General features: G+C 39.4%; 1 protein-coding gene across 1 annotated transcript; it reads right to left on the bottom strand.

Moving 5' to 3' along the window:
• Window positions 1-901: 901 nt before the first annotated feature.
• LOC115671295 (1-aminocyclopropane-1-carboxylate synthase 7) lies at window positions 902-2631 on the bottom strand. Its single transcript, XM_030592827.2, has 4 exons — window positions 2392-2631; window positions 2150-2278; window positions 1885-2045; window positions 902-1754 (listed from the first exon to the last, which is right to left on the bottom strand). Exons 1-4 carry the CDS (start codon window positions 2563-2565, stop codon window positions 902-904), a joined length of 1317 nt encoding a protein of 438 aa, XP_030448687.2. The 5' UTR covers window positions 2566-2631.
• Window positions 2632-12573: the final 9942 nt, after the last annotated feature.

Below are 12573 nucleotides of genomic sequence, written 5' to 3'. Positions count from 1 at the left end.
ATTTTAGCGACGCGAACAAAAAATAGGAGATTATTGCCGGTCTGCACCTTCTCTTCATTAAACCACAAGTAAGACGAGAACCTTGCGGTTGCGTATTAAGTCACTCCATTCTATGATGATACTTGGAGTTTTTCGGCATTAAAAGGGCACAAAACAAGGAAAAGTTCTTTTAAAAAGATACCATTGCTCTCGAAAGTCAATGCAATCAATGTCCTATTTACACTTTGGAAAGACGCACAATGTTGTCTCAACATTTATTTAATTGTTCTACCTTGCCCTATGAGCGACCCATGTCCTCCCACAAGTAGAATATTTGCAAAATGCAAATGAGCATCTTTAGCTTCTTTTTTTTTTTTTTTGAGCTGGTTATGGCCTTCTACTTCAGGAGATGTGAAACCACAAAGTGGAAAGTTTAGATCAGAGACAGGACGTGATAATTAATCTAGTCAAATGCGTAACAAATCCGAGAACGGCAAGATTAGGTGACAACACATGAAGAGGACGTCCAAACAGCACTAATTTGATTCCAGATTGGGTTACAGATGTTATTGTATAAGAACTTGCTTTGGATGCAAAGCAAGAAAACAAAAAAAATTGTTGCACAATCTTTGAGTCGGGCAACTGATGTATACACGGTGTGTGAAGAACAACAACAATTGGAGTTACACATGACACGGGTTTGGTTCCCCGACAAAAAATTCGACACAGTACGGTATTTATATTTCGACCCTTTATTTTTCTTCACTTGCATAAAGAATGATCACTAATTTTGAAGAGAATAAAATCAAATTTTCTCTAGGTGTGTGTGTGTGACAGGGAGAGGTGTGTGTGTGTGACAGGAAGAGAGAGAGAGAGAGAGAGAGAGAGAGAGTGTGTGTGTGTGTGTGTGTGTGTGTGTGTGTCAAGTTCTTCTTTGTTCCATGTACTTGTGTATCCTCTCAAGTGCGACTTCTAGTGTGTGCTCACTCATGTTAGCAAAGCACACCCTAAACCAACCTGGCTCTGAGCAGTGGCATGATGATCCTGGAGATATGTTGAGCTTCACTTCTTGAAGCATGGTCCTCCAAAGATCCAATTCACTTTCTCTTGTGGGCTTCTCAAGAAGAGGGCTCAAGTTCATCCAGCAAAACAGCCCAGCATTGCCTTTTAGGCACTCAATCCCGGCGCTCCTCAGTCCATCGATGATCCTCTCGTACCGCTTCCTCAGCCTGGTGCGGTTGATCTCGATGTAGTTCTTCGCAAACTTCTTGTCAGACAGCATGCAGGCGAGGAGGTGTTGCGTTTGAGAAGAGATCAGTGTGAAGCTGGACATCCGTCTCGCCGTGGTCACGACCTTGTCATTGTACGAGTAAATCGTGCCAACCCGAAAACCCGGGAGGCCGAGGTCCTTAGAGAGACTGTACACAATGTGGACCCGCTCGGAGGCCCTGTACTCACGCGCCTCGAGGACCTCAGCAACGCTCACGAACTCGGAGGACGAGAAGACGGACCCCGAGTAGATTTCATCAGAGACAAGGTGGATGTTTTTCCTCGTTGCAAAGTCGAGGATGTCCTCCAGGACCGACCGGCTGATGGTCACGCCCAAAGGGTTTGACGGGTTGGTGATCAAGACTCCTCTCACTCTGATGTTCATTGATTCTGCGAGCTCGTAGGCTGCTTCTAGAGCTTCAGTAGTGATCTGGAAATTGTTCGAACTGTCGCAGACTATGGGCACAATCTTCACGCCAGTCCTCCACCTTAAGTCTCTGTCAAATCTGGGAAAAAGAATTCCCAAATAAGAGGGTCCCGTTAGCAGAAGGTTGGAGTGAACACTAATGTGAGTCATTGACTTAACCCACTTTGGCCTTAGAATGTTTTGGTGAGTCAGGAAGAACCCATTCTTACCCAGGATAATAAGGAGTGGGGACCAGCAAAGCATCGCCAGGGTCGGCTAAAATGAAGGTCAATAGCTCATTAGCTGCAGTGGCGCCAGCAGTTAAGACTACTCGTTCGGGGTCGAATTTTGCCCCCCCGCATCGGATTTCCTCCATGAAACTCACTATCGCCTGCAGAAAAATGCAGAATCAGTTAGCTGATTAATTCCAATTCTCACAGCCCAGCGAACCTCGCTTTTCGCTGTTCCTAGGACTTGAAAGAATTCAGTATGTACCTTTCGGAAAGTGAGAAGGCCATGGTAATCCTGAAACAAGGCATTCTCTCTAAACCCAGGAGCTCCTTTGCCCCAAGTAGATGCCTCTGAATGCTTCTCCAAGCACTCTTCAAGCAAGTCAAATGACACCTGTTTGAAAGAATCATTAGCCATATGAATAACAAGTGACTTATACTACCATCATCAAAAAATTCAAACTTCAAAAACCATGAATGGTCTATTTGGTGCTGATGTATACTCACTTGGTTCTCTGCTAATCCCATTTGGATGACCCCGGAAGGATTGCTCGCCTCGTTGTAAGGGTCTTCATCGTACGCCTTCCACCCGGCGAAGTACGCCAAGTTCTCACCGTGTGTCTCGGAATCTGCGACTCTCGACAGCTGGACAGATGGTGCAGCCTCAATCTCTATAGCCATTCGTGATAAGCTCTTGAGATGATGATGTAGATTTATTAATCGATGTGATGCTTTGTGGTGTGTCTTGAGAACAGGATGCAACTGTGTGTGTGAGAGAGATTGGAGAGGAAGAAAAGAGAACTGTTTGATTGAAGAGAAGCTATGTCAGACATCCCTTATATAGGGAAGGGGTTTGACACAGAAAATGGAGCAAAAGAAAGAGAAAAGAAAAAAGAAAAATCAATGATTGATTCTCTGTGGAAAGATGATCAAAGCTCTTTCCTCTCCCAACCTTTTCACAGATATAGTTGTAATCTCAAGTGACAAATGTTTGGCTCCTATCATTTTTTTTTCAAGCCTTTTCTTTTGAGTTTTTATTTCTCTCTGAAAATCTCCCTAAGATCCAATTTCCAGAACCAGTTTGGTGGTTGAAAAGGGTGTGGGTGTGGCAGGTGTTAGTCTTAGTATTATATATGATGTCAATTTCCATTTCCATTTTTGTCAAATTATAGAAGTATGTTTCTTTTTAATCGTTCTCTGAATTCACTCTCACGGTTTAGAATATAAATACCTTATGATTAGGGTAAACTGCGTAATGAATTTTTCTAACAAGACAAGGACCCAAACTCATTTTCTCTCTTTCTCCCCTCCCCCTTTGCCTCTTTCACCAGTGGCGGACCAAGTTGGAGAGAGGTGGGCAGAGGGGAAAGAGGCGGTGGCCGTCGCCTTCTTGGCTGGTTGCTGCTTAGTGCTACTTTTATCAAATACATGTTGCATTCTATAAAATTTATATAAAACGTTTCTATCTCGTCCCTCTTAAAATAGGCATTGCAAATTTTTATCGTTAAAAGGCTGTTGATTACTCTTTGTGCAAGTCCCTCTTCTCAATCTTTAATTTGTGAAACCATAGCTTGTAAAAGTAAAAGCAAAAAAAGTTAAAGTTCCTCAAAGGCCCAAAACATGCAAGAAGGCGTAACATTCTACATGCCTAATGCATGTGTATCTATATATATATAAAGAGCGGTACTGTTCAGTGACAAAGATACCAGTAATTGCACAATGTCATCAAGATTCTCATTCTAACAACGTGGAGACAAGCTGGAAACTCTAGAAAGATATCGCTACCCCACTTCCATGCACATTAATTACCTCTTGGTTCTTTAACAAGATTTATGGGATTTTAGGGTTTTTTGTGGTTGGTATTATCAAGAACATTAAAAAAACTGGGTTTTCATGGGAATGCATTGCTTTAATAATGCAATGTCAAGATAGAAAAGATATATCTTTAATCTTGAATATCCTACAGACCTCAGCTGCATTCCACATGTCCATAAACAGGTTAACGTGCAGAAGATGATGAAAATGGTTTTGTTGCATTATGAACACAAAGGCTTATAAGTCAGAATACTTGTCTCAGATTGTGCAGTTAGCGTGGATTCGATTTGCTGACCGACAGCAATAAACAACATGATTTCAGAGCGAAAAAGGTGAAGCTTGAAATAGAAAATTGGAAGGCCAAAGGAGATAAGAAATTAGATGCTTGTTCAAATCTTGGACATGCTGCTCAAGATCAAGAAAAGTTCCATGTGCCCAGAATTTCAACAGAAAGATCCGTGATGAATAGATTGCATTCTTTAATGAGAAGGAAGAAAATCATTACATTCTCACCAAATCTGAGGCCTTGAGTTGAGTCTACATTACGCACAATTGTAAGGACTAAACCAAAAAATAAAAATAAAAGAGAACAGAAGGAGAGAGGGAGAGATTATAGGGTTTATTCATAGGAAAATTTTGTAATAATCGGGCAAAAAAGGACGATGTATAGAAATTTTACGTGAAACCTTATAAATTATACTTTGTATCTACTAAAAATTGCACCGAGCATCAAGGGACAACGGCTGCCCCATCGGATCCGTCATTGCTAGGGGTGCATACATCTCTATATTAACTCTAATTCCATAAAATCACTTAAACAAACGTTGTTCCTTGGAAGAGAACCAAATGACTTAAGTAATGTTCTTCACCCAACAAAGGTTGAATTTCCTTTGTTTATCTTTTTGCCCCTTGCCTTTCTAAAAAAATAATGTTTTGTTCTAGAAAAAAAAATATGTTGATGCGGTTAAAAAAGGTACAATTTTCTAATGGGGATTGCTCTCTAACTGACAGCAATGGACCGCAAAGCCTCTCTGGTGGGTCATTGAATAGGTTACTACAAATATAATAAAATATTAACCTCATGCTCCTCGAGCTCCAGGATAAAGGTTAATAATCACAATTTTCTATTACTAGCTAGAAGACTAGGGGGGTGTTCTTTATAGTCAAATGGGGGTGATCACTTCAAGAAAGCAAAAGGAAATTTTTTAATAGATCATTTGATTGATTAAAACAAGATCAAGCCGTTATTAATCGCTCGGATTAGTCTCGAACCTATCCTGCTTTGTTTATCCGGGTATGTGGGAATCGTGGGAACCGGATAGATTATCCGCCAAATCGGAAGGATTATCAACTTATAACCTCATACATTGGACAAGCGTGAGCACAAAATGAGTAAAGTGATTAGGTGCCCACAGAAATCGTAGTACCTTAATCACTTGGAGGGACCAAAAAAACTGGTCAAAACTTTGTATTAATTTCCTACGTGGAACTCTGCCAAGTGCCAACTGTTTAATTGGAGCATGCGAAGGAAGTACCCTAGAAACTAATGAGAACTTAAGATCCCATTTCTTTAATTTTTTTTGTGTCTGTAATAAAACAAAAGTACAACTGGAGCTAGCCTTTTAGGATCCCTTTCAAGTGACACATTTAGACCAAATTTAAGAATTTGGTTTGTATAAAGACTGTCCGAAATTCGAAAATAGTTATCGAACAGCTCACTGTGTCAACATCTGCTCCTAGTAGAAGGGCCATCCTCGTCACTCGCCTGTTCAGCATTCGCACTACAAAATCCGCATTCGATTTGCTGCTGTGTCGCCTCACTGAGCCATCTTAGCTTGCATTCTTTGACTAATTTACAATGGGAATTAAATGCAAGAATAGGCACCAAAGGCTGGTCTTTTTTTCCTTGTTTTGTGGTCTTTTGCTGTACATAAATAGGGACCCTTCTTGATTTATTACTTAAACAAATTCATGTTGCCATCTAAAAGACAAAAATATGTGTGGAAAGAGCTATTGCGTTTAGACCATGCAATCAAGCATTACATAGTTTTGTGGGAGTAGTGATATGAAGGAAGTCAAAAATAGGCACAATTAGCAATGTTTGTGGCCCCTCACTGGTCAGGCATCTTCTTGGGAGATTTGTGACCAATTGAAAAATTGCCACGTTGGAAATTCTTAGAATCATCATGCCATCACGCCCCTAGAAATATTTTAAAGATAACTTTAAGAATGGTGTATGGATTCTGGACTTTGGAGTAGGTCAGATATCAATCAACTTATACGTCAGAAGATACATAGCGAAACTCTATTCTTTACATTGAAGAACGCCAAATGATATTTTTTTCACGTAAATAATAAAGGATTCTGTTAATATTTTTTATTATATTTTCAACTGTAATTCTTTTCTTAATTTCTCTTTGAATTTATTCCTTTCTAGGATTGGAATCTTGTCTGGTTACTATCGAGGGCAACTCCGCTAAATTGACATTTTTTTGTAAAATCACCACAAAACCCGAAAACCTAAATCTCTCTCCTTGCCTCGGTCGCGCCTCGCGGTCATTGTTGCTCTCTCGTTGTTACCGTGAACTTGTCACCCCAGCCTCATCGTTGCTGCCCGTCGTAAGCTCCTCTCCCTCCCTCCCTCCATATGTGATATAGTCTCCTACCTCAAATAACCAAAGTAGGTTTCAATCTCAATGGGATTGTTAGCTCCACATTGTTAGAATTTGCTATCTTAAGCAGGATGTCAATTTTAGCATAGGTAAAGGCAACTCATTCAATTTAGCTATGCACCCGCGCACAGAGAGACATATGGGCGACATATGATAAGGGTGTCATGCAATTGAGACAGAGGCTCCATAGGTTGGCGGCGATGACAAATGACAATGGCGGAGGAGGCGGTGGTCAGCAATGGCGAAATGGAGGAAGAAGAGGAGAGAGGAAAAGGTGGAAAAAAAGGAGAAAAGAAAATGAAAAAAAGAAAAAGAAAAAGGAGGAAGATCAAATCTAGAAGATGCAATTTTATTATGCTCATCCTATCTTTTTCTTATAATGCGAGAGTACGAGCGCAGAGGCCAATTACCTAGGGGTTTACAGGATACTTTACTAGTCCCATGAACCGATGAAGTTTGGGCATTTAGCCTATGTAAACGGTTATGACTCATAGCAGTTTGCACACAGTTAATAGAAATCCTTTTAAGACGGTGAATTAAAAATGTTAATTTTTTGCCTTCCTAATCCATCTTTTTAATCTCACCACTCCCGACATAAGCTAGTGAAACTGTAAATTTGGTGAATTGAATAATCATTCTATCTATTGTTCTTTCGTATTCTTTTTTTTTTCTTTTATGCATTTTTCTTTGCGCATTTTTTTTATTTATCTAATAATCCAAGGGCAAGAGCGAAGAATCCCGATCAAACTCCCCAGCCGTGCATAAATTATGAATATGTGATTTACACTACGTTGCTAAGATATGAATATGTGACCTCTAGTTGCCGATTTAGAAATCCCTCTCTGATGGCTCAACCAACTATGCCAACTTAGAGTTTAAATTTTCCTTTTACATTATTGAGAAATAATACTATTTTGTCATATAAGTCATGTATCAATGCGACGTCATCAGCCAATGGTTTTACCAACAGGCAACACGACGTGGACGAAAGATTTGAACAAACCCTTGACTTAGATACGAACAAAAATTTTGGACATCAAAATACATTCAGAAACTTTAATCGGAGGTGTTTCAGCAATTAATATTTTTCTCTACACAATTATTCCATTTTCCCTCCTCCAAGTTTAAAGAAATATCGATGAGGAGGAGAAACCATCGAAGTGCATAATCATTTAGCTACTTTTAAAGAGATTTTGATATCACGGAACTTGTAATTCTGATTCATATTGATTCGCGAGGCAATTAAAGTCGGATTTATCCTATTCGGTGGAAATCGAAACATACTAGGATGAGGGTTCGAGCGCAATACATTTCATGTTCAAGTTACGACGCCTTCCATCCATTTATACTCATTTTAGGGGCCAAGATGTTTTTATTGTGGGCGAAACTTTACTCGATACATGTTGGCAAGGTGTTTTGCGTGCATTCATGAAATTTAGTCGAGTCTAAAAGGTTTCATACCCTGCTATATTAGAAGTAAAAGAAAGAATTAAGATCCATTCAAGAGGGTAATATACTCTGATATTGAGATTTATGTTAATTGAATCAAGCAGTATAGAGAATTTCTTATGTAACGCCATGACGTGTATGTCCTTGGTACAAATACGCTTCGAACGATGCTAGCTAGGGCGAGACGGTGCAATGCCTTGGCCATTTAAAAAACGAATAAAACCAATAATATCATCTTTGTCTAGGAAATTTCCTTCCGATTGATGTGAAGATTGATCTAACATTTAAAAAAGCACAAATGGGTGTTCTTTGTTTCAACTTTCTTTAATATTTGAATAGAGGTGAGCAAAAGATCCGTTCAGACCGGGAATCGCCCGAACAGGACTGAACTAGCCCATTCTGGGTAGTTCCCAAAGGCACCGGTCCGGTTCCTAGTTCCATAATATTGGAATCGATGAATTTCGGTCCGGTTCCTGGCTACTTGCATAGAACTGCACACTCAGACCACTCAGATCAGATCAATTTTTTTATATTTTTTATTTCTTACAAATCTAAAAAAAGAAAATCCTTCGTCATGCACTACTCACTCTCGCTCACTCGTGCCTCTTTCACAAACCTGAACAGTGATCAGCCAGTAGTTTTAACGAGATCGGCAAGTTATTCTCTTATTGCAACTTTTCCAGTGATTCTCTTATGTCCTAGTGACGTCACAATTTATTTCCACTATGACGCTAACATTATGTAGCTCGTCCAATACCTCCATAGGTTCGGTCTAGCCCCAAGATTAGTTGGGTCGGTTCTCGATTCCAGAAACCGACCATTCTAGTCCGGTTACCGCTTTCAAGGTGGAAATCGATTCATCCTGAAATCGATCATCCTTATGTTTGTACCATGGTTTATAAATTATAGAATATGATTTCTTGGACCTCCACAAAAAGCCTTTGACTACCGATCACATTTCGAGCCCATTCACAATCATTTTCCAATCACCCTCTTGGAAATGAATATTACTATTAAATTCCATTTTTAAAATTCCATTTTTGTTTGTTTCCCTCTCTCAAAAAAGACAAAATGGCAAATTCTTTTATCTTTCTTTTTGTAAAACTCTCTTCAATTTGTTATTTTGTTTTTTCTTTTTTTTTTTTTTTTTTGTTTCCCTCTCCCTCATGATTAAAGGAACCAAAATGGCAAATCTTACATATGCGCCAAAAATTGCCTTTTCTCGAGAAGAATCTTGCACACATCAATCACGTTGTCACTCCTGTCTTTTACATAGACCTAAAAATATGCTCATTCCTCTTGAATTATATATGTATATGATTACGCATATGTTCTAGTATGTGTCTACATGGGAAATAAGTTATCATATAATTAATACAAGTGTTCGTGCACTATACGTGTCAAGTTCCGACACGGCATTCACATTTCGAATACCCATTTTTCTATTTCGATAATAATTTGCAATAGAGTTGCATGTTTCTTAAAATTGTGATCCAAGGACATCCACATAGGCCTTGGGATAAGATTACATTGTCAGACCTAATTCTTAATTTCTCTAGTGTTTGCTACTTAATTGTTACTTGTTTGTTTATGTGTTTATTTTTTCTAGTTGGATATATTTGATCTTATTCTCCCCCTAATTAATAAGTGCAAAAATCCAGCTTTTCCCAACCATGCAAAACTTTCCACGCTCTCTCAGTCCACACTTGCCAGCTGACATTGGAACTCATGGAAAAGCGGAAAATGTTTAATGTTGTTGTCAGAGTAGGAGATCTCAAGATTTTCAAACAGATGCTTTGACATTTGCAAGAAAAGCATTTTTTTTTTTAAAGGGAGCTTTGAAGAAGTGTGATGAAGTAACTGATCTTACGAGAAAGTGTACACTATTTACCATTTTGCGCTGCGGTATCGCCGGCCACATCATCGTTATATTAGAATCGCAACTTTAACTTTTCACGAGATATCATCATTCTTTGACGTACATTGTACCTCGGATATAGTCTTACCCTCGCAGCTAACCAAAATGGCGTCGCCAACCGCGTGGAAGAAGTGGAAAATGGTCTTGGGATTTTCTAAAGTACTAAAAAGATCACAAATACAATTATCGCGGTGTGCTAGTGCCTCTTGGAAATTGAGAAAAATGCATTTTCAAGTAAGTTTAGGCAAACAGATCATAGATTATGAGACAACTAAGCATACAACAATCATTCTTTTTAGGTACATTTTCAAATCATATTTCACCCTAGCTTAACAAGCACCTTACATCCGACCAAAAAAAAAAAACAAGTACCTTACATAAAAGCATTTCTCAATGAATTTAAATTCAACCCGTCATTGTGAATCATCCTCGAAAACATCATTTTCAAAGGAAAAGAAAAATTTAAAGGGCCACCTCCAAATTCCATGAAACTTCCCTCGTTGCTCATCCTCCTCCAAAATCACGAGATTTCGCGTGCGGATGTGTTGTAGTAGGTGGAATAAGTGAGTTGTAATGAAAAGTACACACTATACGTGCACATCAATATGCTCTCCTCTTCAGGCTTTCATCATAAGATCTTTGCATGCTAGCTGTGACCCTCTTAAGAGGCAGCACACAGTTGAAAAGCCCATCTAAGGAAAAAAAATTCAAAGTTAGATAAATGGGCATTCATTAGAGTCATCAAATAGGGAAAAACAAATAATGAAAACGACACTAATGTAAGACATATGGGCATTCCAGAACATATGAAAGGAGCCTTTGCTTATAGTCTATACCCTACTAGTGTTCAAAGACCAAGCTTGATCCCCTTTGGGTCAACTCTCAATCCAACATGACGACATACTCGTCTAACTACTCGATTCAGTTGTTGTTGTGGTCATCAATTGCGTAAAGCCCCTTCCACAAGTCTATGGAGAGCTCTAAAGAATAATCACCGCTAAATTTTTTTTTAAGCAAGCACTCTTCCAATGAGATTAACATTGGAGTTTATGGAAATTTTAATTATTAATGACATCATCCACAAGATGGTATCTCGGTTTTCTTATTCACCGAGCTTTTTCTTGACTAGTTCAAATTATGATGCCTCCTCATCTTGCACTCAAATCAAATACCTTGGGTGAGTCTTTCACCCTATCACGGATTTGCACACACATCCGTTTTCGTGGAAGACGAGTTCTGAAAATTTTGAAGCGTTAAGTATATCTAACCTCGCGTTATGTAGTACCTATGAAGAAGCATATCGGAGTACATTAGTCTCCGTCGACACGATAATTGATCACAAAGAAGAGGTAAATTATGCCGACTCTTCTACCACTAAAGTTGGGTGAAAGTAACTAGAAAGGAGATCAGCCATGCGAGTTTTGACTTTGACCTGTTCGAATTTTTGGGCCATAATTCAGAATTTTTGGACTATGAAAGGTGGCATTGTCATTCTATGACATTGGGCCTTCTCAAGGGGCCTATGAACCATGAATATAATAGTTTACTATAGGAATGCCATTTTATGTAAAAGCCCACTAAACGAATTTTCTCTGTCACACACTCTTTCTCGTGTTTTCCTTTTTTTGGATGCGTTTATTTCACAGAAAATAAATTATTCAAAAAATATTTTCTTAAAAAGAATTGCCTATATAATGAAAGAAATTAAAATATTTTCATCGTCTGCTAAAATGTTTAGACATAAATTTTCGTCATTGACTAATTATTTCAAGTGATACAAGTGATCATTTTTAGGAAAATATTTTTCAAATCATTCATTTTCCGTGAAACAGAGAGAGCCTCTATTTTCCCTTATTTTTGTATTTCCTTTTTATTTCTTGGGCTGACGTGTCACTAATTGGATGACACGTTAGCTGCACGTAAGTAGATGGACCGGCGCATGTAAGTCTTTACCTATGGCTCGGCTTTTACATTGGGTTATAAATACTCAGGAGGTCTAAGTTAGTTGCATAAACTTGAAGTGCAATTTTTTACTCAATTTATCAATATATCAATTTTTTATTTGTCAGAGTCAATATATGAATTAATTAATACAATTGAGGTGGCCTTCGCGTGAAGTTACCTTCTTAACCCTCCTCTCCCTCTCTTTCTCTCGCTCAACGGTCACAAAGCTTTCGAATCCTCACGCCTTAACGCTCACACCACCACCTCCTCCTCCTCCTCCTCCTGTCCTCTCGTCCTTTTTTTCATCTCCGTCCGTGCTTTCATCTTCGTTCCGGCATGGTCGAACGAGCGGCCACGGAGCCAGATCCGGCTCTGTGTGCGGCCGGTCATCTTTTTTGACGGTACACCCACAGAGAGAGAGAGAGAGGAAGGCGACTGCGGTCGGGCTCGAATGCGCGGCTGAGCGATGGCCCATGGGCCGGAAGATCCCAGGGCATTGCTAGATGGATGTCTGAGGCGCGCTTCGTTCTGTGAGTACCTGGAAATCTAGTCTCTCTCCTGGGTGCTTCTCGTTTTCGTCGATGACGACGACGACGACGACGTGCTCTTGAAATCTTTTTGACTTGTCTCGTTTCGCCTGTTCTGGTTTTGTTGGGCGCCCTGCAGTTGCAATCTCCTCGTAAATTTCTTGAATCTTTGACCTCTTAGGATTGTGTGAACGGGTGTCGTTGCATGACGACGATGCCGAGGGTTTCATATGCTTTGAAATCTTCATACTATTTGTGGCGTTTGCTGAGAACTTCGCGCTATGGGTAGAATCCATTTGGAACTTCCAACTTACTAACTAAGTTGCAAAAATAATTAGGTTCACTTCCTTTAAAAACAAAAACT

The sequence above is a fragment of the Syzygium oleosum genome, unplaced genomic scaffold (genome assembly GCF_021117445.2).
Source record: "Syzygium oleosum isolate NSW1041296 unplaced genomic scaffold, Sole_v2.1 Sole_v2.21, whole genome shotgun sequence".
NCBI lineage: Eukaryota > Viridiplantae > Streptophyta > Magnoliopsida > Myrtales > Myrtaceae > Syzygium > Syzygium oleosum.
The sequence above is the reverse complement of the archived record's forward strand: the minus strand, read 5'-3'. Positions and strand labels throughout refer to the sequence as shown.